This window comes from Chelonia mydas, chromosome 23 (assembly GCF_015237465.2).
Source record: "Chelonia mydas isolate rCheMyd1 chromosome 23, rCheMyd1.pri.v2, whole genome shotgun sequence".
Classification (NCBI taxonomy): domain Eukaryota; kingdom Metazoa; phylum Chordata; order Testudines; family Cheloniidae; genus Chelonia; species Chelonia mydas.
The window spans coordinates 10432783-10459891 of record NC_051263.2 but is presented as its reverse complement, the minus strand read 5'-3'; the positions used below and the strand labels follow the sequence as shown (position 1 = coordinate 10459891).

Below are 27109 nucleotides of genomic sequence, written 5' to 3'. Positions count from 1 at the left end.
GGGGGCTGAAGCCAGAAGCCCCAGCACCCCCTTCCACTGAAGCTGGGAGCCGCACTGGAAACCCTCTCCCCACCCATACACAGCCCCTAGATACCTCCTGCCTGCACTCTGAGCTACCCCCAGCCCACACACAGCCCCTAGCTACCACCTACCTGCACCCTGAGCTACCCCCTGTCTGCACACAGCCCCTAGCTACTCCCTCCCTGCACCGTGAGCTACTCCCCTCACTTCACACAGCCTCTAGCTACCCCCTCCCTGCACCCTGAGAGGTTTTCAAACCTTTTGAACTGAGTCCCCCCTTTGAGTTATATTTTTTGGTTGTGTCCCCACACAGCCCAGACAGGCTGGGTGGCCTCCTGAGTGAGTCAGGGGGTGGAGGTGGTACTCCCTCCCTGAACCCTGCTGTGCAGAGCTGGCTTGAGCCCCGCCAGCCCTTGCCTTCCCAAAATATACATACAAGTATGCCTATGCCCAAGGGTCCCCCCACGGCCCACGGCCTGTAGCCCCGTGCTCGCTGGGCCCTGCCAGGCCCTGGCATTTTTATAGCGTGTTGAGGGCAGCCTTATCAAGAAAAAGGTTGAGAACCCCTTGTCTAATAATACTTAGTCCTGCCTTGAGTGCAGGGGACTGGACGAGATGACCTCTTGAGGTTCCTTCCGGTCCTACAATTCTATGATTCTGTGACCCAGGTGAAAATAAAGAGACCAGAGTAGCAGGGGTGACTGAGTTTGGAAGAGCAGAGGCACTAACTGCCCTGCCTTTGACCCCTGTCAGTATCTCCAGCAATGAAGTCTGCACATCTGAGCTGTGACTCACCCCAGACATGTTCCCGATGCAGAGCACCCATCCCTGGCTCCCTGCTCTGGCAGTTTGCCCCCATGTCCGAAGTGTCTATCCCCAGTCTTTACCACTGGGGTCCAACTCACCTGCAGAAGAGGAAGGGAGGCATCTCAGAAATGCCTGTTTCTTCCCCATGCATTTCAGTAAACATGATGGGTCTACTTCTGCTCTCAGTTCCTCCCTCAAAGCCCCAGTGAAATGAAAAGCATGGCACAGATATAAGTGAAACTGGTCCAGCACATGCTGCTAGACTTAATTCATTTCCATTTCAAACCTAGATCCAAATAGAACAAAACCGCTACAGTGAAATGGACTGCCAGATGTGGGAAGAAACGTTAAGTGAGGGAATGAAAATGTTCCACTGTCTTTAATGGGAAACTGCTATAGAACATCTGGTTTGTATTTACAGTGCTAACTGGGCATTCACGTGCCTGCAGAGATAACACACACACCAGACACACACACACACACACACACTCAGGCCTTGTCTAGGCAGGGGGCTATTTCATGCTGAGGTTTTGGGCACTAACGGTTGTGGATTGACATGTTTCTTTCTCATCGTCTTCGCCAGCAGCTGCAGGTTAAGCAGCAGGCAAAGATCAGCCATGAAGTTATTCAGAGCTGAACCCACCAACTGCCTCCATCAGCACTGGTTCAGTTCTGGTGTCTCTCTTGGTACGGACATATTATTAGGATGGAAGACCAATGAATTATGAAATGTGTTTACCAAGGAATGCCGCTACATGGCCGGAAATCAGGTGGTCGCCAGAAGCTTCAGTGGAGTGATAAGATTGGCTATGATGCACATCGACTAAACAGCCACCCAGACCATATTAAGGACCTAGCTAGAGATTGATCCTTGTGGTGCTCAATCTAAGAACACAAGAACAGCCATACTGGGTCAGACCAAAGGTCCATCTAGCCCAGTATCCTGTCTTCCAACACTGGCCAATGCCAGGTGCCCTAGAGGGAATGAACAGAACAGGTAATCATCAAGTGATCCATCCCCTGTGGCCCATTCCCAGATTTTGGCAGTCAGAGGCTAGGGACACTATTCCTGCCCATCCTGGCTAATAGCCATGGATGGACCTATCCTCCATGAATTTATCTAGTTCTTTTTTGAACCGTTATAGTCTTGGCCTTCACAACATCCTCTGGCAAGGAGTTCCACAGGTTGACTCTGCGTTGTGTGAAAAAGTACTTCCTTTTGTTTGTTTTAAACCTGCTGCCTATTAATTTCATTTGGTGACCCCTACCTGTTGTGTTATGAGAAGGAATAAATAACACTTCCTTATCTACTTTCCCTACATCAGTCATGATTGTATACACCTCAATCATATCCCCCTTTAGTTGTCTATTTTCCAAGCTGAAAAGTCCCAGTCTTATTAATCTCTCCTCATACGGAAGCTGTTCCATACCCCTAATCATTTTTGTTGCCTTTTTCTGAACTAAGTCCTATATATCTTTTCTGAGATCATAGAATCTCAGGAAGTCATCTAGTCCAACCCCCTGCTCAAAGCAGGACCAATCCCCAAATTTACCCCAGATCCCTAAATGGCCCCCTCAAGGATTGAACTCAGAACCCTGGGTTTAGGAGGCCAATGCTCAAACCACTGAGCTATGCTTCCGTCCTCCCCCCCCCCCCCCCCGCCCCGATTGGGTGACCACATCTGCATGCAGTATTCAAGATGTGGGTGTACCATGGATTTATATAGATGCAATACGATATTTTCTGTCTTATTATCTATCCCTTTCTAAATGATTCCCAGCATTCTGTTCGCTTTTTTGACTGCCGCTGCACACTGAGTGGGTGTTTTCAGAGAAGTATCCACAATGACTCCGAGATCTCCTTCTTGAGTGATAACAGCTAATTTAGACCCCATTATTTTATATGTATAGTTTAGATTATGTTTTCCAATGTTCATTACTTTGCATTTATCAACATTGATTTTCACCTGCGATTTTGTTGCCCAGTCACCCAGTTTTGTGAGATCCTTTTGTAGCTCTTCGCAGTCTGCCTGGGACTTAACTATCTTGATTAGTTTTGTATCATCTGGAAATTTTGCCGCCTAACTGTTTTACCTCTTTTTCCAGATCATTTATGAATATGTTGAATAGGACTGGTCCCAGAACAGACCCCTGGGGGATACCACTATTTACCTCTCTCCATTCTGTAAATTGACCATTTATTCCTATCTTTTAACCAATTACCAATCCATGAGAGAACCTTCCCTCTTATTCCATGACTGCTTACTTTGCTTAAGAGCCTTTGGTGAAGGACCTTGTCAAAGGCTTTCTGAAAATCTAAATACACTACATCCACTGGATCCCCTTGTCCACATGCTTGTTGACCCCCTCAAAGAATTCTTGGAGATTAGTGAGGCATGATTTCCCTTTACAAAAGCCATCTTGACTATTCTCCAACAAATTATGTTCATCTTTATGTCTGACAATTTTGTTCTTTACTATAGTTTCAACCAGTTTGCCTGGTACTGAAGTCAGGCTTACCAACCTGTATTTGCCGGGGGTCTCCTTTGGAGCCCTTTTTATAAATTGGCACATTAGCTATCCTCCAGTCATTTGGTACAGAAGCTGATTTAAATGATAGGTTACAAACTACAGTTAATAGTCCTGCAATTTCACATTTGAGTTCCTTCAGAAGTCTTGGGTGAATCCCATCTGGTCCTGGTGGTTATTACTGTTTAGTTTATCAATTTGTTCCAAAACTTCCTCTAATGACACCTCAATAAGGGACAGTTCCTCAGACCTAAAAAGAATAGCTCAGGTTTGTAAATCTCCCTCATATCCTCAGCCATGAAGACTGATGCAAAGAATTAGTTTAGTTTCTCTACAATGTCCTTATCATCCTTGAGTGCTCCTTTATCATCTTGATCATCCAGTGACCCCACTGGTTGTTTAGCAGGCTTCCTACTTCTGATGTACTTAAAAAAAAATGCTATTACTTTTTGAGTCTTTGGATAGCTGTTCTTCAAATTCTTTTTTGGCCTTCCTAATTATATTTTTACACTTCATTTGCCAGAGTTTATGCTCCTTTCTATTTTCCTCATTAGGATTTAACTTTCACTTTTTAAAGGATGTATTTTTGCTGCTCACTGCTTATTTTGCTCTGTTGTTTAGCCACGGTGGCTCTTTTTTGGTTCTGTTACTATGTTTGTTCTAATTTGGGGGTATACATTTAAGTTGAGCCTCTATTATGGTCTTTAAAAAATTTCCATGCAGCTTGCAAGGATTTTACTTTTGGTGCTGTACCTCTTAATTTCTGTTTAACTAACCTCAGCATTTTTGTGTAGTTCTACAAGGAGGCTACATCCTTTTGGGATTTGCCTCGGTGCTGATGCTGATAATTTTTGTGGACTATAGCTCAGAATACTAGACAGGCATCAGGAGCACCGCTGGAGGTCCTGTTTTTGTCCTGAACTTTCTTATAAGCACTTTTGAACTTCTTGCTTTTGTTTTGGTGCTGCATAGCATCCCAACTGTGACCCTTCTCTGCCACCTCCTTAGAGATGGCTTCATGAACCTCTTTATTGCGTTGATGCTTGGCAAGTGTTGCTGTGCCTTTGGTGCTCTCCAGAGAGCTAGAAGATCCAGGACCTCTGCACACTCCAGGTGGCTGCATGAGGCGTGGAATAGTGCTGCCATAGCAATGTATAGAGTAAGGGGTAAAGGGAGGTGACATCCAGTCAAGATGATCCCAGAGCAGTGGAGGGGACACAGGTGCATAGACAGGCTAGTCCTGACATCATGCAAAGCAGTGTAGGATAGCAGTTGGAGGACTGCCAAGCTACTGAGAGGTAGAGATGCACCCACATAAACATTAGTCCATACTAACTCAATCAGCAATTATTTTAATCCACTTTCAAAGGGGATTATAGACTATGTATTAACCCGACAGTTAGTACACTTAAAGAATTTCATCATGTGGACTCAAGTCATTTTAATTCACACAAACTAAAGTTGTTCTCCACAGAAGAAAGACAGCAATGCATGTTCACAGCTCCTGGCTGGTCTTTCCTCCATTGCTAACAGTGAAATGTTGGAGAAGTCAGCAGAATAGAAGTAACTTTGCTCTTGGGGCTGTTCCCTACATGCTGTTCCCAATACGCAGGTTGTACTGGCTCAGCAGTGATTTTTCTTTGGAGCCGTGTGGAGGATGGAAATTCTATTTCCCAAAACATTTTGAGATTTTGACTTTTGTGTTCATTCAAATTAAGAACGAGACCAGTACATTTCACAAATCTGCATGGAAAAAAATTGTTTTGGATATATTTGAGCTTCTTAACTCCTTACAGGTAAGGAGGAATTTAGGCTACCCCTATGGTTATGACAGGTGCCTTATAGCTGTATAGATTATTGCCCTTCCATACTGGAGTAGCTGCACCCCTCTCTACTGATATAATTGCATGATGACCGACAGACTAGATAGATAGATTCTATGCTGGGGCTGCACAGCACAGGACAGGCTGAATGGCACTAGCTAAGCATATGCCATGGCAGGTATTGCATTTTCTTTTCTAAGGGTGCAGTGTGCATTCCAGCTTTCCTGGTGTGATGGAGTCACAGGTCTGATGCTCTGGAACTGCTCTGTATGAAGCCAGACAGGACTCTGGGTAGCGTGACTCCCCTCATGGCACGCCTGTCCAAGGCACATTACTCACAGCCGAAGGGCTATGGCCTTCCTGGTCTGACCTCAGAGCATTCAGCATCCCTGTTCACACCATACACTTCCCCTTGGCGGGTCTACCTGGACGGGACCCCAGAGGAACACAGAGAGCCCTGCACCCAAACTCCACAGTCAGCCATTACTCTCAGCCAGCGTGTAAAACAGAAGGCTTATTAGTTGACAGGAACACAGCATAGAACAGAGCTTGTTAAACACAGAAATCAGTGACTTTCAGGAAAGTCCATCTTGAGTGGATCCTGGGCCGGTCACTCTGGACTCCTCCCTCCCCGAGTCCCCAACAGCAGACTGCCCAGCTTCCTGACCCGACCTCCAACATGCCAGTTGCCCCTCCTCCTGGTCTTTGTCTCACTTCCTGGGCAAAGTGTCACCTGGTCACATCCCCATCCTGGGTCTCAGGTTACAAAGCGTATCAGCCATCGCATAACTGCAAGCAGCTGGAGCCACCTCACCTGCCCCTGAGGATCTCAGCAAAAGTCACACACCCTTATTCCCATCATCTAGGCATTGATGCAATACACAGGGAAACTGAGGCACACACAGTATTTGTGCAAAACAGTAATACTCACATAGACTCAGGTACAACATAATAAGGAGGAAAAACCCCCCAGACAAGGTGGAATCTCTCCTCGCATGGACCTCTCTGGAGTGTCAAGTGCCTGTTGGCTCCAGGCACATGCCATCCTTGTGATTCATGACCAGGAGGTTGTGGCTGCTGCCCTGGCATTCCTGCAGAAAAGGGTGTGGGGCTGTGTGCCCCCAGACAGGGGCTGTGGCTGTGCAGTCCTTGCACATAGGAGCGGTTTTACCGCATGCAAAGATTGTCTAAGGGGTTATTTATTTATTTCTGTTTCTGAAGCAACCAGAGGCCAGGGCCCCACTGTGCGAGGTGCTGTACAAACATAGAACAAAGAGCCAGTCACTGCCCCCAAAAGAGCTTACAATGGAAGTAAAATGAGAGGCAGACACAGGCTGCAGGCTGGTGCCTCGGGCCATTCTCCAGCAGCTGTATAGGGCAGGACACGCTTGTTATCTGTTCTCCTTTACTTAGGGCAAAGTCTGGGGTATATATTAGAATAAAACAGGTGTCAGCACAGCACTGAGGCTGAGAATTTACAACCCCCCTTGGTGAATTCAGAGCTAGGGAGCCCACAACAGCCAGAAGTCCATCTTCTCCGGCCTAAATGTTGTAGCAGGGTCTTTCATTGCATGATCTCCTAACGCTGCACAGTGCCACACACTGTGTGACCATTCCTGCACCATCACACCAAGGGAGGGCCAGTCCCATAGGGGCCTTTATCTCACTCTTAGTCTATAAACCAAATGGGGCAGAGCAGAGTGACTGCAATAAAAAGTGACTCATTTAAAATGAACCAAGAACAGGGATGGAGGGGAAATTATCTGGGGCAGGGACCAAGCAAAAGGCAGGCTGGGAGCAATAAAGTTCACGGTATGCAAATCTCTTGTGAAGAGGATTCACACTCATGTGCTTTGGGCTCACGGGCTCATGCAGGTTGCCCATAGCTCCTGAGTGTGGTACTTCAGTGGATCACTCACCCAGGAGTCTCTGAGGAAACCACAGCTCACAGCAGTGTGAACAGTCTGTAAGCCGAGGTGATAAAGTATTTGTAGTGCAATAACTCTTGAAGGATTGGGTTTCTGAACCAGACCTTGGCCCCATTGAATAGCAGAGCTCAGAACAGTCCAGTGATAGCAGTTTCATGGGACTCATAGAATCATAGAATATCAGGGCCGGAAGGGACCTCAGGAGGTCATCTAGTCCAACCCTCTGCTCAAAGCAGGACCAATCCCCAACTAAATCATCCTTGTCACTAAATGAGGCTCAGAGCCGCTCTGTATAAAAAAAAATATTATGGGAATCTGAAAAATTTAAAAGCACCTCATGTGGGAAGGGGCTGTATCTCACAGAACCGTCAACCAAGTGTCCCCAGATTTGAACCACAAACCCCACCCCAGGCCTTGCTGTGGCATACCTGTTGTCAAGACAATTGCCCTATGCATGTTGATTTTTGAACACTTTGGAAATTAAAAGGTCATTTGGGGGGAGACGCTTCTTGGGAACCTGTAGACAAAAGGACCCCAAATTAGCACCACAAGATCTACTCCAGCTGCTGCTTTGGCATGCCAACTTTCAAGCTGGACTGACTCTTCTTGTCAATTGTAGAGCACTTTGAAATTTTGCATTGATACAGAAATTTTGCTCGATCTGCATGTGTGCTAGTATTTATGGCTTGGATCAATGTGTGGGCTACCTTATGGAACCAGAATGAAGGTCTAATAACTTTTGAATAATTAGGTTTTGAAAATGGATCTCAGTGCCAGACACTAGGACAGCTAGGGGCTGTACAGTGATATGAGCTTTATGGGGATACAGCCTGTAATATTTTCCCTAGATCTGAGGGGCTGGAAATGATAAGAACCAACAAATTTTAAAATAATGCTGTTTTGAGGGGCTGTGTCTCAGAAACCCTTTGCCCAAATAACCCCACATTTGTACCCCAAACTCTAATCTGGACCCTAAACTGACACAGCAATTTTCAAAACAATAAGCATGTGCTTAGAGATTTTATAGCATTTTGAAAACAGGATCTTAAATAAAACTATGGAAGTTGCTACTGCTTCTCCATAATGCTCTATACCAGAGGTGGGCAAACTACGGCCCGCGGGCCACGTCTGTCCCTCAGGACCATCCTGCCCGGCCCTTGAGCTCCCCGCCAGGGAGGCTAGCCCCTGGCCCCAGCCCCGCTGTCCCTCCTCCCCCGCAGCCATGCCGCCGCGTTGGCAGCACTCTGGGCGGCGGGGCTGCACGCTCCTGCAGGGCAGCATGGCAGCGTGTCTGGCTCCGGCCAAGTGGCAGGGCCGCCCATGCGGGGGGCAAGTGAGGCAATTTGCCTCAGGACCCAGGCCCTGCAGGGGCCCCCACGAGAGTTTTCAGGTGCTGCCGAACACACCCGGATTGAAGGACCCGCTGCCGCAGACCCACCGCCGCTTCTTCCGCTCAGGGTCTTCAGCGAAGTGCCCCGAAGCCCCAGAGTGGAAGGGCCCCCGCCGCCGAAGACCCCAGGCCATGAATCCTCTGGGCGGCCCTGCCGAGCGGTGCGGCTGCCAGACATGCTGCTCTGAGCGGCATGGTAAGGGGGCCAGGGCCAGGGCGGGGAGTCCCAGGGGGCAGTCAGGGGACGGGGAGCAGGGGGCGGTTGGATAGGTGTGGGAGTCCTGGGGGGCCTGTCAGGGGGCGGTTGGATGGGGCGGAGGTTCTGGGGGGGGCGGTCAGGGGACGGGGAACAGGGGAGGTTGGATAGACGTGGGAGTCCTGGGGGGCCTGTTAGGGGGCGGGGATGTGGATAGGAGGTGGGACAGTCAGGGGACAGGGAGCAGGTGGGGTTGGACAGGGGAGACGGGTTCCGGGAGGGGGTGGTCAGGGGACAATGAGCAGGGGGGTTGGATGGGTGGGGGGGTTGTGAGGGGGGCAGTCAGGGGGCGGGAAGTGGGAGGGGTCGGATAGGGGGCAGGGGCCTGGCTGTTTGGGAAGGCACAGCCTTCCCTATCCAGCCCTCCATACAGTTTTGCAACCCCAATGTGACCCTCGGGCCAAAAAGTTTGCCCACCCCGCTCTATATTCTGCTCTCAAGGCATATCTCTCTGGAACTCTAGCCATGCTACTCTACAAAGCCACAGGAGCTTGCTTCTTCTTGGAACTGGCGAGCTCCCTTCATTGCTTGCAGGTTTTACATTCTAACGAATTTCTGTAATGCATCTGGGTGTGTAACTGGAAGAAGACATTGTCATTCTCTTTTCTTGTCCTGCTTCTTTAGGCATCTGGCTGCCTCCCTGCAGAGCACTGCTGGGAGACATCTCCAGCCCGGAGAGCGGGTAGCTCAAGAGGGAGCGTGTTACACAGAGTCACTTTGATCCCGTTCTCACACTGGATTTTATATTCGTTCTTTGTTATTTTTTCCTTAGTCTGAAATAAATGGCACCTAGAATGAAAATGTTATTGATTCTGTACTGGGCCATATTCAGATCTCAGTTCCCTTAGGGTAAATCTGGAGTCACCCACTGCCTGCAATGGGGTCTGGGCCAGATTCTGATCTCAGTTCCCCGGGCGTCAATTCAGAGTCACCTACTGCCTGCAATGGGTTTACACCATTCTAAAAGGGCAGTGGATGAATCAGACATTATTTATGCCTGTTATGAATTCACTTTCCCACCTGCGGCTAACACAATGTGAACAACATGGAGCCAATTCAAAGCCAGGGTCACAAGACTGTCTTTGAGACATTATTTATTTTATTAGAGATGCTCTAGTTCAAAAGGAATTATCTGGGGGGAGTTTTCTGGACTGTATTATACAGGATATATGACTAATTGATCACAGGAGTTTTCTGGACTGTATTATACAGGATATATGACTAATTGATCACAGTGGCCCCTTCTGGCCTTAGACACCTCTTGCAGTGTCTATGCTCTTTCCAAGTGAGGGCCAGTTCTGTCCCTAGGCAGGTTCCTGCACTAGCTGGTGTCTACGCAGTAGGGGGTTATTTCTGCCTGTAGATCGGGCCCATGCGGAGTCATTTCATGTCTTAGGCTGGATGTCAGTCGTAGCAGCAGTCCTTACTCTAGGAGTGTGTCTTGTAGTAAATCGGTTCTTTGAGTAGGGAGGTGGGTTTCCTTTTTCCTCTACAAGCACTTTAATGACTGCTTTGGCAGCATTGGACATGGTGGCCATGACACGGATATTCCCTGCGGAGACCACAAGCGCTTCCTGGCATTGGCCCAGCTTGGCTTTCTTGAACGTTGTGCAGCTGTTGGCAGGCATATCATTGTACATCCTTGCATAGACTTCCTCCATGTCACCAAGGTGCTCTTTGCCTAGGCAGATCTCGAGGCCAAACTCAACATAGTGGAGGTTGTAGTCAAAGGGGTTGGAGAACATGATGGCAAGGGTGAAGGCATCTGAGTTGTACACCAGCAGCCCCACGCTCCCACGAAAGCTGTACCGTCCCTTTGTGAACAGACAGCTCTCCTTGGATCCTGGCAGGATTCGGGGGGAAGGAGGCAGGAGGCTGTGGCCGCTGAAGCAGTAACTCCTGTGGGAAGAGAGGGATTGAGATGAGCATAGTCTGACTTCCACGGTGCGGTGCTAGCTACTTGGGAACAGCATGGGGGAATCAAACAGGGAGGGGTTAGAAGAGGTTTGTGCACTGCATTTGCAAATATTTTAGGACTGAGGCAAACAAATGAAAATCTGTTGACTCTAAGGGAGATGTGCCTGCTTAAACCCGGTGTCACAGATCCGAGCTGAGTGCCCCCACTCAGGTGCTCACTAGACAGCTGAGAGGCGAATCCTGGCCCCTGGATCTTGGGTGTTTTAAGCCTCTGGAGCCTGAAAGGAGTCCAGACACTGGTCTAGTCTTGGGGTCCCTCAGCACACTCCTGGGGTGCAGTCCCTCTATCTAGCACCCCCTTCTGAGAACTCTGCACATGCCTAGCCCTGGGTCTCAATGCTGACCCTTCAGATGCCCCTGTTGCTTAGCACACCATCTCCCAGAACTCCACTTAGAAGTGAGAGCCTTCTGGTGACAGTCTAACTCTCTCAGGAGGCAGGCAGTAATTGTAAAGCAGAGAACACACTGAGGGTGTGTCTAGCTGCAGACAAACACCCAAGGCAGCGCACGGGTCAACAGACTTGGGCTTGCAGGGCTCATGCTATGGTGCTAAAAATAGCCTTGTAAACGTTCTGGCTTGGTCTGGAGCTCAGGCTCTGAAGCCCTGGTAGGAGGGTGGGTCTCAGAGCTCCAGCCCCAGCCACAAGTTCAAAGTGCTACCTACACAGCTATTTTTAGAGCCATAGCGCAAGCCCCATGAGGGTTTTTTTGCAGTGTAGACGTACCCACAGACACTTTACACAGGATTCTACCATTGCTCTTTTATACTTAACAGGGAAAGCACATGGGAGTGCAGATCAGAGAGAACACAATAAACTTCCTGACCACAATGCCCCTGGCTAGATCACCCTTCCCTTGATGCCATCTGGGCTCAGGGAGGCAGACAGGGTCAAAGTGCACTTGAGGCATTAGCTGATCAGGCTGATGTAGTTACAGCACACGAGTTTCCTAGCCAGTGGAACACAAAGGAGTGATGCAGCCAATATCACATCTGACCATCTTTGATCACCCTAACCCAATGGATCAGGTACCTATTTCACAGCTGGGTGAATTGGTGGGGGGCTTTTTAGGGGGAGATCAAGCAAGTCTCAACCCCCCAAGGGCTGTTGTCAAGTACCTTAGCTACTCAGCTTTAGGACCCTGCCCACCAAATGTCTACCTTCTGGGTTGCTTCACCCTCATGGAGTCATCTTCCCTAGATTGTCTTCTTCCCCTTTGGCTGTCCATGCCCTTTTTATAAATTCTGCCCTCTTTGGCAGGTGACAACCTGCTCCACTTCTTATATAATCATAGAAATGTGGGGCCGGAAGGGACCTTGGGAAGTCATCAAGTCCAGTCCTTTGCGCTAGACCATCCCTAATGGGGGTTTGTGCAACCTGTTCCAAAAAACCTCCAGTGACTGCAATTCCACAACTTCCATTGAAAGCCTATTCCAGAACTTAACTACCCTTATATTTAGAAAGTTTTCCTAATATCTACCCTAAACCTCCTTTGCTGCACATTAAGCTGATTGCTTCTTGCCCTATCTCAAACAGACATGGAGAACAATTGATCACCATCCTCTTTATAACAGCCCTTAACATATTTGCAGACTGTTATCAGGTCCCCCCTAGTCTTCTTTTCTCAGCACTAAACATGCCAACTTTTTTTAACTTTTCCTCACAGGTCAGATTTCAGAGACTCTCTTCAGAAACTCTGTTGTATTCTTCATTTGCCACCAGCCTTTGAATCGTAGCACAACATGGAGGCAAAGGGACCATAGAGAAGGCAAAAGGATGCATTGGCAAAATGGAGTTTACAGCTTCATAAAGATATAGACAGAGTGGAGTGTGTTAATTGCTCCTTGTGTATAAAGAATCACATGGACTATTATTAGCCTTTTGCCCGGCTCATGAGCTGATACTCTGAGTCCCTTCGCTGTGGGTAAGAATTGGCTGGATAATAATGCTGCCAGGGAATTTCAGCTTCTGAGCTCAGCTTCCTTGGGGTAAATCTCAAGTCAGCCACTGGCTGCAATGTGGTCAGGGTCAGATTCTCATCTCAATTTCCATGTGTTAAATCTGGAGTCGCCCACCACCTGCAATGGGGTCAGGGTTGAACTCTGATCTCAGTTACCCTGGGGTAAATCTGGAGTCGACCACTGACTGCCATGGGGTCAGGGCCAGATTCTGATCTCAGTTCCCAGGTGGTAAATCTAGAGTCACCCACTGTCTGCAACGTGGTCAGGGCCAGATTCTGATCTGTCCCCCCAGAGTCTGCCCAGTGAGTGCATTGTAGTGACACCAGATTTACATCTTTGTAAAAGAAAACTGAATCTGGCTTCTTAGCTCTTGATTTCCCACCTTTCCTGCATTGAAAATCTTTCTCCATGTTGCATTCATTTCTGCATCAAAATTTCCAAACCATGGAGATTTTAATGAATTAGAGAGCATGGAGGAACAGGGAGTGGGGTAAGAATATTTTGGGGACAATGCTGAACTTGGGGACTCAGTATCTGGAAGAAGCAGGATATAGTATGCAGAGAGCCTGTGGGTGCTCTGAGGCAGGTGCCGCAGGGGGTGTTTACCTGGGGGAATGGAGGGTCACATCCCGTGATTCGTTGGTTATCTCAATTTCCACACTCCTCTCGAAGTAAGTCTCCAGGCTGTCTTGCATTCCAGCCTGGGTGTTCATGGTGCTGGAGACTCGTACGCTGCTTCTGAGGGGCAGCTGATTCTGACGGTTTGGGCAGGAAGTCGGGAGAAGGAAACTTTGACCATTCAGTGTGTGTAAAGATAAACAAGCTTCCAGATAGCACATGAGCAAAGTCCATCAACTTGGTGAAGTATATTTGTGTATACAATTAAGACACTCCACTATGATATGAAAAAGCAAAAATCAAACTGAAAGGGCATCCCTATAGATACAAGAATTCAGTTATTGCTGCCGGGAATGTTTTCACTGCAGGCTCATACCTGTTGCAATTTCATGTCACCTTTCTGATGTTAATGTCTGAGGTGGATGGAATCAATATCGGTCTAGAAAATTATTAATCTGACACATGACCTGACCAGGCAAGAAACCTTTCTACTAGTGGCTACTACTTGCCTTCTAGTCATTGCACCTGTCTCTCTCTGAGGAAAACAGAAAGCAAAGGGTGTGCTTGATTGGCTGGTGTCATAAATATAAAGGGAAGGGTACCCACCCTTCTGTATACAGTGCTATAAAATCCCTCCTGGCCAAAGGCAAAACCCTTTCACCTGTAAAGGGTTAAGAAGCTAAAGTAACCTCGCTGGCACCTGACCAAAATGACCAATGAGGAGACAAGATACTTCCAAAGCTGGAGGGCGGGGCGGGAGCAAAGGGCCTGTCTGTCTGTGTGATGCTTTTGCCAGGAACAGATCAGGAATGCAGCTCAGAACTCCTGTAAAAAGTTAGTAAGTAATCTAGCTAGAAATGTGTTAGATTTTCTTTTGTTTAATGGCTGGTAAAATAGGCTGTGCTGAATGGAATGTTTTTTTGTGTCTGGTTTTGTGTCTTTTTGTAATTTAAGGTTTTGCCTAGAGGGATTGTCTGTGTTTTGAATCTGATTACCCTGTAAGCTATTTACCATCCTGATTTTACAGAGGTGATTCTTTTACCTTTTCTTTAATTAAAATTCTTCTTTTAAGAACCTGATTGCTTTTTCATTGTTCTTAAGATCCAAGGGTTTGGGTCTGTGTTCACCTGTACAAATTGGTGAGGATTTTTATCAAGCCTTCCCCAGGAAAGGGGGTGTAGGGCTTAGGGGATATTTTGGAGGGAAGACGTCTCCAAGTGGGCTCTTTCTCTGTTCTTTAACACGCTTGGTGGTGGCAGCATAGGGTTCAAGGAGAAGGCAAAGTTGGTACCTTGAGGAAGTTTTAACCTAAGCTGGTAAGAATAAGCTTAGGGGGTCTTTCATGCAGGTCCCCACATCTGTGCCCTAGAGTTTAGAGTGGGGAAGGAACCTTGACAGCTGGTTGTCAAGAATAATATTTTATGAAGAATAATTCAGGACAAGATGCAGGAAGAATGAATAAACAACATTAAAGAACTAAACCAGGGATCGGCAACTTTTGGCACGCGGCCCATCAGGGAAATCCGCTGGAAGGCCGGGACGGTTTGTTTACCTGCAGCGTCCACAGGTTCGGCCAATTGCAACTCTCTCTGGCTGCAGTTCGCTGTTCCAGGCCAATGGGGGCTGCGGAAAGTGGGATGGGCTGAGGGATGTGCTGGCTGCCGCTTCCCACAGCCCCCATTGGCCTGGAACGGCAAACCGCAGCACGTGGGAGCTGCGATCGGCCACACCTGTGGACGCTGCAGGTAAACAAACTGGCCCAGCCCGCCAGTGGATTTCTCTGACAGGCAGCGTGCCAAAGATTGCCGATCCCTGAACTAAACAAAAGATTTCCCCCTATATGGCTGTACAAGCGTACTCCATGTCCCCCTAGATTGGAGGCCTCTCATCTGGCCAAGTGTGAAGTGCATGGGGAACGTAGATTCACCCACCCTTATATTACAAGAAAAAGGGGGCATTCAGTGAGGCTGAAAGGGGAGAGATTTAAAACCAATCAAAAGTTTCTATATACACACACCAAAGAATTGGCTTGTGGGACTCACTGCCACTAGATATCACTGAGGACAAGATCTGAGAAGGATTTGTAAAATAGGGACTGGAGATTTAGCAGCAGAATGAGACCATCCAGAGTGAAAGGAGAGCGGGTAGAAGGAACATAAAATGTCTTGCTTCAAAGCATGAGCCAGCCACAAAGTGACCAATGGGGGTGACGAACAAACTTCCCCTGGGGGAAGGACTTCCCTCTGGTGCCCACTGTTGGGTTTTCTGCATCATCCTCTGAAGCAGCAGGCGTTGGCCATTGCTGAAGATAGGAGAATAGACTGATACAAGGAGCGACACTCTGAGCAGCCAGCAAAGGAGATGGCAGCTGGTGCGGGAGTGACACGGAGACACATTCCCGCCGCCCCCTGGTATTGATTTCCTGCGAGAGATGAGAGTGCCTGGCCGGTGAGCTGTTGAGGCCTGGTTCTGCCCCCCGGCCTGCAGGGGGCCCAGTTCTGACCCAGCCTCAGGCTGCGGGAACTGGCTGGTATGGGGGCTGGGGGATGCAGAAGGAAGAGGGCCTGAAACATAAGCCCATGTGTCAGAGGCCTGGTGTGAGGCCTGAGGCCTGGGCTACAGTAATCAAAATATTGCTGATATAAAGCAAAGTTAAGCTGTCAGCAAGAGGCAGGCCCTACTCACAGAATTGGCAAGATTAGGGCTGATATTGCAAAACCACATATTCCTAAGAGTTGCTCGGCACAAAGCACTCACGCAAGCACATTTCAGAAGGGCGGTAGCAGAACACCCCGATAAACACATCCCCCAGAGATAACAGGAACACGCTGACCCATCGAGTTGCATCCGAGAGTGCTGAAGGAATTGGCGGCTGTGATTGCAGAGCCCTTGGCCATTATCTTTGAAAACTCGTGGCGAACGGGGGAAGTCCCGGATGACTGGAAAAAGGCTAATGTAGTGCCAATCTTTAAGAAAGGGAAGAAGGAGGATCCTGGGAACTACAGGCCAGTCAGCCTCACCTCAGTCCCTGGAAAAATCATGGAGCAGGTCCTCAAGGAATCAATCCTGAAGCACTTACATGAGAGGAAAGTGATCAGGAACAGTCAGCATGGATTCACCAAGGGAAGGTCATGCCTGACTAATCTAATCGCCTTTTATGATGAGATTACTGGTTCTGTGGATGAAGGGAAAGCAGTGGATGTATTGTTTCTTGACTTTAGCAAAGCTTTTGACACGGTCTCCCACAGTATTCTTGTCAGCAAGTTAAGGAAGTATGGGCTGGATGAATGCACTATAAGGTGGGTAGAAAGCTGGCTAGATTGTCGGGCTCAACGGGTAGTGATCAATGGCTCCATGTCTAGTTGGCAGCCGGTGTCAAGTGGAGTGCCCCAGGGGTCGGTCCTGGGGCCGGTTTTGTTCAATATCTTCATAAATGATCTGGAGGATGGTGTGGATTGCACTCTCAGCAAATTTGCGGATGATACTAAACTGGGAGGAGTGGTAGATACGCTGGAGGGCAGGGATAGGATACAGAAGGACCTAGACAAATTGGAGGTTTGGGCCAAAAGAAATCTGATGAGGTTCAATAAGGATAAGTGCAGGGTCCTACACTTAGGATGGAAGAATCCAATGCACCGCTACAGACTAGGGACCGAATGGCTAGGCAGCAGTTCTGCGGAAAAGGACCTAGGGGTGACAGTGGACGAGAAGCTGGATATTAGTCAGCAGTGTGCCCTTGTTGCCAAGAAGGCCAATGGCATTTTGGGATGTATAAGTAGGGGCATAGCGAGCAGATCGAGGGACGTGATCGTTCCCCTCTATTCGACACTGGTGAGGCCTCATCTGGAGTACTGTGTCCAGTTTTGGGCCCCACACTACAAGAAGGATGTGGATAAATTGGAGAGAGTCCAGCGAAGGGCAACAAAAATGATTAGGGGTCTAGAGCACATGACTTATGAGGAGAGGCTGAGGGAGCTGGGATTGTTTAGTCTGTGGAAGAGAAGAATGAGGGGGGATTTGATAGCTGCTTTCAACTACTTGAGAGGTGGTTCCAAAGAGGATGGCTCTAGACTGTTCTCAATGGTAGCAGATGACAGAACGAGGAGTAATGGTCTCAAGTTGCAATGGGGGAGGTTTAGATTGGATATTAGGAAAAACTTTTTCACTAAGAGGGTGGTGAAACACTGGAATGCGTTACCTAGGGAGGTGGTAGAATCTCCTTCCTTAGAGGTTTTTAAGGTCAGGCTTGACAAAGCCCTGGCTGGGATGATTTAACTGGGAATTGGTCCTGCTTCGAGCAGGGGGTTGGACTAGATGACCTTCTGGGGTCCCTTCCAACCCTGATATTCTATGATTCTATGATCTTAAGGCTAAGGTCAGGATGACAGCATGATGAATAGAGATGTTCTGATCGCACCTACAGGTACAAGGCAATGAGTGGCTCCCTAATACCCCTCACGGATGATAGGTAACTTGTTTGCAGTGGTGTATAAAGATGTGTCTCAGAGGGAGTGTCTTTGTCTGGCCTAGGGGATAGTGGAGAGTCCCGCCACTAACTGAGCCGGTCCATTGTGACCAGCACACATGTATCAGTGTAGTTGTAACCATTGATCCGAGGCATTAGCACCCTGCTTCGTTGGCAATAAACCTGACCAGGTGCCTTCGCTAGGAGCCAAGTCTGTGGATTTATTGGGTCGCTCCATCAGGGCCTGGGTCTCTGCTCTCTGCACAGAGCTGGGACACACGCTGAAAGAGCACACGCAGCCAAACCTCTGATGATGGGGAATGGGACATGAGTCCTTTCCCCTCTAGGGGCCATACAAGCGATAAGGCCCAACACCTCTTCCAACTGCCACAAACCCTCTGGCCCACCCCCGCAGGTGAGTGGTACAGCCCAACTGTCCCTCCAACTGCCACAGCCCCTCTGGCCCACCCCCTCAGGTGAGTGGTACAGCCCAATGGTCCCTCCCGCTGCCACAGCCCCTCTGGTCCACACCCGCAGGTGAGTGGTACAGCCCGACGGTCCCTCCAGCTGCCACAGCCCCTCTGGCCCACCCCCCCAGGTGAGTGGTACAGCCCGACGGTCCCTCCAACTGCTACAGCCCCTCTGGCCCACCCCCCCCAGGTGAGTGGTACAGCCCAATGGTCCCTCCAGCTGCCACAGTCCCTCTGGCCCACCCCCGCAGGTGAGTGGTACAGCCCGACGGTCCCTCCAGCTGCCACAGCCCCCCTGGCCCACCCCCTCAGGTGAGTGGTACAGCCCGACGGTCCCTCCAACTGCTACAGCCCCTCAGGCCCACCCCCCCCAGGTGAGTGGTACAGCCCGACGGTCCCTCCAGCTGCTACAGCCCCTCTGGCCCACCCCCCCCCAGGTGAGTGGTAGAGCACAACAGTCCCTCCAGCTGCCACAGCCCCTCTGGCCCACCCCCGCAGGTGAGTGGTACAGCCCGACGGTCCCTCCAGCTGCCACAGCCCCTCTGGCCCACCCCCGCAGGTGAGTGGTACAGCCCACCTGTCCCTCCAGCTGCCACAGCCCCTCTGGCCGACCCCCGCAGGTGAATGGTACAGCCCGACGGTCCCTCCAGCGGCCCCAGCCCCCAGGTGAGTGGCCCGGCGGGAGCGGCCATGTCGCTAACGCTGGGCCCAGCACGGCCTGACCCCGGAGACGCTGCCACTGGGCGGGGCCAGCGAGGGGCCGGAAGGGGACGGGGGCGCAGGGGCAGCGACCCTTGTTCAGTTCAGCACGTTGCCGTGGCAGCCGGGAGCCAGCCAGTCGGGGGCCGGGGCAGGGCTCAGGGAGCTGGGGGGACTCAGCCATAGTGGGGGGAGCATGATGGGCCCCTGCTCAGGGCCCCACAAGCCCTAGGGCCTCCAAGCCTCTCAGGGGCCAGGGGCTCCCCCGAGGGGGGCTTTCACCTCTTCGCTGCCCCCCACCTGCTCCTCTTCTTCCCTGGGGCTCGGCCAGCTGGAGCGATGCCACCGGGGCCTGCAGCGCCCACATTGCCGGGGTGGGGGGGTTGCTTCATGCTGGCAGGGAAGGGGGAGAGCCACAGGCAGATCTGCTGGTGTAACGCAGCCTAGCTCAAGTCACGGTCCGTGCTCTGCCGAGATCCATAGGGGCTCTCCATCTCTGTGTGTGTGTGTGTCTCCGTTCACAGCAGCAACACAAACAACAGCCCCTGGCAATGACCTCCACAGTAAGTTACGGGAGAAGGGAGAGTTGGGGGCACCCAGAGCCCATGGCCTGTGGGGGAGGAGGAATGGGAGGTGCACAGAGTACCTGGCTTGGGAGGAAGGGCAACACCAACTCTCTGAGCTAAAAGAGGAGCTGTCAGTTCCTCCCAGGGCTGGGTTTACGGCACGCAGCTGAGACGCGAGTCTCTCCACTGGAGGGAGTGGTGCACACAGGCTAACTCATGATCCTGTAACAAGGAGGTGATACAGCTGATAAAAGTGGCTGTTCTATGTGTTTCCTAAATTTATTTAAAATAAGCCCTGTTCAGAACGTGCCCTGCCGTTAAACGACAGTCAGGATATTTGCTGCTAGCACAGCCCTCCCCACCCCGAAGGATAGTCACGGCCATCCAGCACATGCCCCTCACACGCACTAGTGCAAGAGACAGGGAGGGTGGAACATTTGGATGCTAGGAGGTGAAGTTTCCATCTCCCCAATCCAGGCCAGCCTCCCCTGCAGCCCTGTCTTGCTGGCATCCTCCTAGTCAGTACATCTCTCGCTGAGGTCTGTGGGTGCCCACAAAACTTGAGACATTTGTGAATGAAACAATGTGAAAGGGAGTGATGATGGAGACTGAGAAGCAAAGGGAGCTGAACCAAGGACACCATGGAATTAGTTAAATCATTACAGTGATAATCCTCCTGGCAACCCCCCCCCCCCCCCCCCCCCGCCTCCCCCCGCCCCCTGAGGTACAGAGTCCTGCTCACACTCTAACCGCTTTCTCCAATAATCCCCACATACATCTCAGCAGCTGCAGAGCACACTCTCCCTATGGCACAGGGAGGCATCTGGGGAGCAGAGGAATCTCAGCTCTGAAAATACTGGACAAATCCTACAGCAATAGCAGGGACTTCGGAAGCATCATTTCTGATTCCCAGATGCAGGACAGTTTGACAGTGGCTCTTGGAGAGCGACAGGCCAGAGCCACAAAAGTAGATCCAGACTCAAACAGGCCAGATTTTAAGCTGTCCGGTCTCTGTTCTGGGCCAGTGGAGATTTAAGATCTCGTTTTAGATTCCAGAACCCCCTCCTCACAGCTGAACCATGCTGCAATCCACGCATCCTGCTTCCATGTAACTGTACAGCTCATGCCCCCAGTCCATTGCTTTGCCTGGGAAAATCAGTGAGTCCAGCCAATAGGCAGATTCACCTCGAAGGGAAAGAAAGGATTGTATTTTGCAAAGTCTGAAGAGAATGGCTTAAGCTGCCTTTGAGCGACAGATCATGACAAATTTCCTCCTGCTCGCAGATAGACAATCTACGCATGATTTAGGTCACAAACAGTATCCTACTCTGAGGATGATTTTTGCCCATCCTTGTAGCACCACATGATTCTGGGATTTCACCATTTAGAGGCCAATATCAGCCAGAGATGGGATTCCCCTTTCTCCCCCTGCCAATTTCAAGGAAGTGGAACATTTTTCTGGATACTAGTAATGAAAGATGTCCAAGGTTTCTTTGTGTCCTTGAGTCTGGGGGGTGGACTCAGACTTATGTTTTCAGGCTGACCACAGACATTGCTGCCAGAATTACCCAGCTGAATGTCTGAGCAGAACCACCCATAAATGACAGTTACTCACTGGCATATATAACCGACTCCTCTCCCATCGCTGGGTCTTCTTCAGGCTGCCCCTTGCTGCCATTGCCAGTTCTCAGTGGCTCAGGGAGGGTGGAGGCTCCTTTCTTCAGGATGCAGGTGATGGTCAGGGCAGACACCAGCAGGAGCAGAACCAGGGCAGAGCAGAGAAGCCAGACTCCAAGGGGCATACCGGGCCCTGGGGTGTGGGAGGAAAGGCAGAGGTAGAGCTGTGCCATAGGTTTTAACACCAGAAGGGACCATTGTGATCACCTTGTCTGCCTTCTTACATAAAACAGGCCACAGGATGCCCCTGAACTAATTCCTATTTGAACAGGCAGCTGGGGGGCTGGGAGGGTGGGAATATTCTGCCCAGTGACACAGATTGATGGGGAAACTAGTATTGAGAGCATGTGCGGTTTGGCTACATTTGGGCCCTGAAGAGTGTTGAGCACCCCCTGAGAAACGCTGGGAGCTCTCCTATCCCACTGACATCTCAACACCTTGTGGGACCTGCCCAGCGACTCTCAGTGTTGGTATTCCCTTAGACATTGGGGATTGAAGCAAAAAAGAACTTTGGGCCAGGAAGTGAGGAGAATCCTGTGTCCAGCTGAAAGCACATGCCAGGATTTCAGGCTGAAGGAAGGCAAATGGATTCACCCCACCTGGAATTCATACCCAGCATTAACTCCCGGACTGCTGAGAAAGTGCCGAGAGAGAGAATGGGCAGGGCCTCAGTTTTAGCTCTCAGCAGGAAAGACCCAGCTCAGGACAGTCTGGGACATCAGAGTCAGGGCTGATTCAGAGGGGAGAATGACCCCTGTTGAGTAACACATGCTACTCTACTCCCTGCAGCACGGTACTCACCACACAGTGCCATATGTGTCATGGGTGAGGGTTACCTGAGCACACAACACCGGCATCTTCTCTGTGGTTACAGTTATGGTCTCCCCAAGGCCCACTCCAGCATTCTGTGAGGGCAGCTTCTCTCCCTGTGCAGTTAACCTCAGCTAGCCAGATGGGGTCAGACCCTTCTCGAAACTCAGCCCACCCTGGGGCTAACAACGCCATCCCACAACCCAGCTGCCTGCACACAACTCCAGCATTGTTTATGTCCCAGTCAACATCACACACTCTTCCCCACTGCTGGTTGTGAAGCACCTCGACTTTCCCAGAGCAGTGACTTGAGCCATTCACCAGTCGGAGCTGAGCTTGCTCTGAAATGGTCAAACCTACAAGTGAACCATGGGAATAAAGACATAGAGAAGGGGAGATTAGGTCTGACCCCTGAATGTCCTTTCTAGCATCCTTTATATTCACATATGTTTACAGTGGGATGTTCCCTATCTCCTGAGGACCTGGAGCTGACCAGCTCTTTGCCCTGAGGTAGGGCTTAGAACATACATTTCAACAGCTGAAAATCCTAACTGTATAAAGGTAATGAGTTCTCTTTAACTCAGACTATTTGCAGCAAGGGCTTCACAAAAAATATGAAGATTTCCCAGTTGAACATATACCTCCCTTTCAAATTGCCTAAGCTATTTGTAGAAACTCTACCCATAATTCCATCCTTCACAGGTGGGTGAGGCTGTGTGTGACCCGCACTATACATGGATTGCACTAGAGTAGTTGAAACCACTTCAAAAACCAATTTATTGAACCTGTGCAAACCCCATGTAGATGTTCTCATTTTGAATTTGGCAGTTTTGAGGTTAGCTTCCCCCTGCCAGAACAGGAACAAACAGAACCAAGATAAGTGTAGACACGCCAGCTGGCATGGTTTTCATTCAGCTTGCAAACAGCACTTTAGTTAACCCAGTGCGGGTTTGCGCCCCACTCCTCCTGTTAGGAGGAGGTTCCAGAACCTGCCTTCTCCTCTTTCATTTTCTGTAGCTCTTCACCCTCTCTGGTGTCCTCCCTCCCCCGCACAATGTATTTATAGAGAGCATTCAGATCCCCTCTCAGCCTGCGATTCACCATGCTGAACAAGTCAAGCTCTTCCAGTCCCCTCTCAGAAGACTGTCCTCCAACCCCTGGTCATCCTAGCAGCTCTTCTCTGCACTTGGTCCAGCCTGAATTCATATTTCTAGTACATGGCTGACCAGAGTCGTGAACAGTTTTCCAGATGAGGCCTTCCCAGCGCCTTGTACTATGGCATTAACCCTTCCCTCTCTCGACTGGAAATACCTCTGCTTTGACCCCCAGCCCCACACCCGCCCCTTCTGCAGCTGTGAAGCTCTTCACCCGGGGAGCAGCTTCAAGGAATTTTTACCCCCCCCCCCCGCCCCCCCCCCAGCACACACAACCAACCTCCTTTCCCAGGCCTAGTTGTGCAGTTTTTTTGGTAGGGGGAGCACAGTCATTCTTAGCTGCTGGACTACTCCTGCTCCCCCGTGCATTCTTGGTCATCTCGTCCATCCCAGAACTGGAAATCAAACCCAGGAATCCAGGCTCCCAGCCCCCCTGCTCTAATCGCTAGACCCCATTCCCCTACCAGAGCCAGTGATAGAATCCAGGAGTCTGGGCTTCCAGTCTCCCATGCTCTAACCCACTAGACCCTACTTCCCTCCGCCCCTCCCCCTCCCAACCCACTAGACCCCACTTCCCTCCAGTCCCCTCCCCACTCTAACTCACTAGACCCCACTTCCTCCCAAGAGCTGGGGACAGAATCCAGGAGTCCCGACTCCCAGCACCCCTTGCTCTAACCACTAGACTCCACTCCCCCCCCGCAACATTAGGAATAAACCCAGGTGGCTGGATTCCCAGGGAAATCCAACACCTAAGTCTTCAAAAGTCTCTGGAGTAAAAGATGCCAGAGAAACATTATTTATGATGCTTTTAAAATCTCTGTGCAGCCGAACACCTGGAGAAAAGGGCACTCACCCCAGATCCAGCCCAGCAGGGCGAGCAGCGCTGTGTTACCAGTCCCATAACCCCTGGCGACCATCTCCAGAGCCCTCGCTGTGAGCTGCGTGGCCCCCCAGTGAGGATTGCTCAGTGGGGAAGGGAGGGCCTGGTTCTGGGCTTCTCCAATCTGTGGGTTTCATTTCTCAGGCTGGCCAAAGCTGCAGCTGCTGTTTTCCTGCATGAGATGCTTGGTGCGCCAGACTCGTGAGTACAGGAAGGGGTGTGAGGAGGCACCTGTGCAGAGCCCAGGGGGGTATGAAATGAGTCTCCTGGCAAGACCCTGCACCCCATGGCAACTGCTACAATTCATGCCCCATGCATCTCACTGCAGGGACAGCCTCAGGCACCATCTGGCGGGGCTTAGCTTGGTAAACGTCGCCCACTCCCATCTTCCCCTCTCTGCATCTGCTTGCAGCCCCCCAGCATGCGCTGCATAATCTCTCCCCCTATCTCTGCACCTGCTGGTGCCCCCCAGTCCTTCCCGCTGCCTCTGCACCTGCTCCTCCCAACCAAGGGGGCAGACGGTCAGTGTTTCACTCATGCTGTCATGCAAACCCTGTCCTGGCAGGGACTCGAGGAGCGAGGAAGGAGTTCCTGGCTGGCTGCTGGGTGCTGAGGCTGAAGCAAGCCGTTGTCTGCAGGGCCTGGAAGCTGGAGAATAGCTTCTGGCTGGCTGCCAGGGCTCAACTAAGATGAGCTATGGGGAAGTGGCCCAAGGAAATGTAGAGCAGCAATTAGTTAAGGGGCGCAGCACAAGGCTGCTATACTTCAAGGATCCCTGGTTTTGGACCCAAAGCAGTGGGTGGGACCAGGTCCCCTACCAGCCTCTGGGGGAAGTGGCTATGCCCTAAGGAAGGGAATTAGAATGGTGGCACCGCAGGGAAGGGGGCTGCCCTGGGACTGGCTCAGCGGGGAGCTGTGGTCAGTGAACTGAGTCCAAGAGGGGTGGCGCAAGTAGAAGCAAGGAGTCCCAGGGAAGAAGCCCTTGGGGCGCTGCTCAATTCCAGAGTAGGAACCTTGCAACCTAGCCAGACCGAGCGAGGGTACCGTGATGGGCCCCGTTGTGTTGCTTAAAGACTGAGCCCAGGGAGGGATAGAGGAAGATGCACCAGCTGAAGGGGGACTGAGATAGGCCACCATTGGACTAATTAGGGGTGTCAGCCCAGGAAGGGTTAGAGGTTGATACCAGTGGAGAGGGTATCATGACGGGCCCTATTGGACTGTTAAAGACTGAGCCCAGGGAGAGCTGCAGGACATTTTGGATTGTGTACCCCAGAAGAGGTTTGTTTGTTTCGCACACAGACTTGGCTCACTGAAGACCTGCCTGACAAGTGCAGCAGCCAATGGGGGCACCATGAGCTGAGAAAAACTGCTGGCATCCACGCACTTGACCAGAGGGTGCTTGCGAGAGGTGGGTGCCAGCTCGTTATAGTGGTACCAGAAGTGGGGATCATTACAGAGACATTCAAGAAAGTTTTTTAAAAGGCACAGAGAGAAGAGAAAAGCATTTCACACCACAGATTGTCACCAACCAAACTGCAGAACCCCCTGCTCTGGAGTCTTATAGCAAACCACCCATCACTGGTGAGCCAATCAGAAGGGATTCTTTAACCACGTGATTTTTTTTGTGGACTCACACGTCACTGAACAGTAAATTGCATCACAGTTTCCTAAACCAATCAGAAGGATTTTCTAACCCCATGGATTTTGACGGAATTATTCAGCAGAGCATATTAAATTGTAAATTAAAGATAAAATACCAATTCCAATGAGTATGTATGTAGGTTTCTTTATCAATTTTTTTACAATACCTATGTAAATTCAGCAGTTAACCTTATTTGTTTCTTAATTTGGACCGGGAATAAAATGTCCTCTTTCTCCATAATTCTTTTAGCATTTGTCTTTAAAAACTGGTAGGCTGGCCCTAATGGAATTACATGCCTAAATTTTATTCCAATTTCCCTTATTCCATATACTCAAATAACGTATTTCTTCCTAACCTTTTATATTTATTGGAAATTAGCACCTATTGGTTTAAGATGTATTAGGGGCCTCTTAATTTTTGTAAAGTTTTTGACAAACAGATACATTTTTAAAAAAAGTAGGAAAACATGCAACACACATCCATCACTTCCAACCCCAAATAAGTGTATGTTCAAGCCAGCTTGTTCACTCTTTATAGATAACCCCTTTAAACATACATTCAAAGTAGTTTTATATTATTTTATAGATGTGTCTTTCTCACACACGCTTGTTTTTCAGCATTGTTTCATATAAAACACACACAATACCTCACTCAAAGGAAATCTAATGGTGAAAATTCATTAATATGTCCATTCGTGAGAGAAAATGCAGGCCTAGTTTTAGCTACTTTTTTATTCCTCTGTCCTCAAACTATGCCCTTTTTGGTAAGATCTGAAATGTGGATTAATTAAAGTTGTGTGTACTAAGTAAAATAAAAACAGCAATGGAATATTTGGGAACCCTATATGTTAGTATTTGAGAGACAATAGCTACAAACAACATTTTATTCTTAAGATTTAGCAGTAAATATTTTGCATTAATAACGTATTTGGCACATTTAGCAACATACACAAAAGAGATTAACAATCACTAAACACTTAGATATGCACACACACACACTGGTACACAGAGTTATCTGATAATCAGAGCGATCTGAAAAACCGTTAAATTTTTTCATTTTATTTATCATCACACTGAAGCAGCACCAAGGTATTAATGTTCTTTCTCTTATAAAAAAATATTGTATCATGTCACGCTGTCTGGAGTGGCTCACAACTGTGAATGCTACCTCAGGGCAGACTGCCAGAAAACAGGGCAGACACCCCAAGCTGGTGGCGTGTTCTATAATTAGTTTTCACCAAACCAATAACAAATGTGAACTCCTGGATCACTATACCAGTCGTGCCATGGAGTCACAGACAGTTCCCTTAGACTCTCCAGCCTATCTTGCCACCCAGACAAACTGGACTTTGTGATAAAACAGTCACTTAATCCAAAAATCACAAATATTTTAGGTTACTCCCAGTCCCAAGAGGCCAGTCACTCACCCAGATCAATT

The 27109-nt window shown here is 49.6% G+C and overlaps 1 protein-coding gene and 1 long non-coding RNA gene across 2 annotated transcripts; one reads left to right on the top strand and one right to left on the bottom strand.

The window, feature by feature from the left end:
- Nucleotides 1-9866: 9866 nt before the first annotated feature.
- Nucleotides 9867-13477, bottom strand: LOC119564952. Its single transcript, XM_037888701.2, has 2 exons — nt 13298-13477; nt 9867-10653 (listed from the first exon to the last, which is right to left on the bottom strand). The coding sequence occupies exons 1-2, from the start codon at nt 13402-13404 to the stop codon at nt 10140-10142; spliced, it is 621 nt and encodes a 206-aa protein (XP_037744629.1). The 5' UTR covers nt 13405-13477; the 3' UTR covers nt 9867-10139.
- A 4807-nt stretch (nt 13478-18284) lies between these two features.
- LOC122463683 lies at nt 18285-25947 on the top strand. Its single transcript, XR_006287270.1, has 3 exons — nt 18285-18311; nt 19427-19506; nt 25330-25947. It is a non-coding gene; the product is annotated as an uncharacterized LOC122463683 (long non-coding RNA).
- Nucleotides 25948-27109: the final 1162 nt, after the last annotated feature.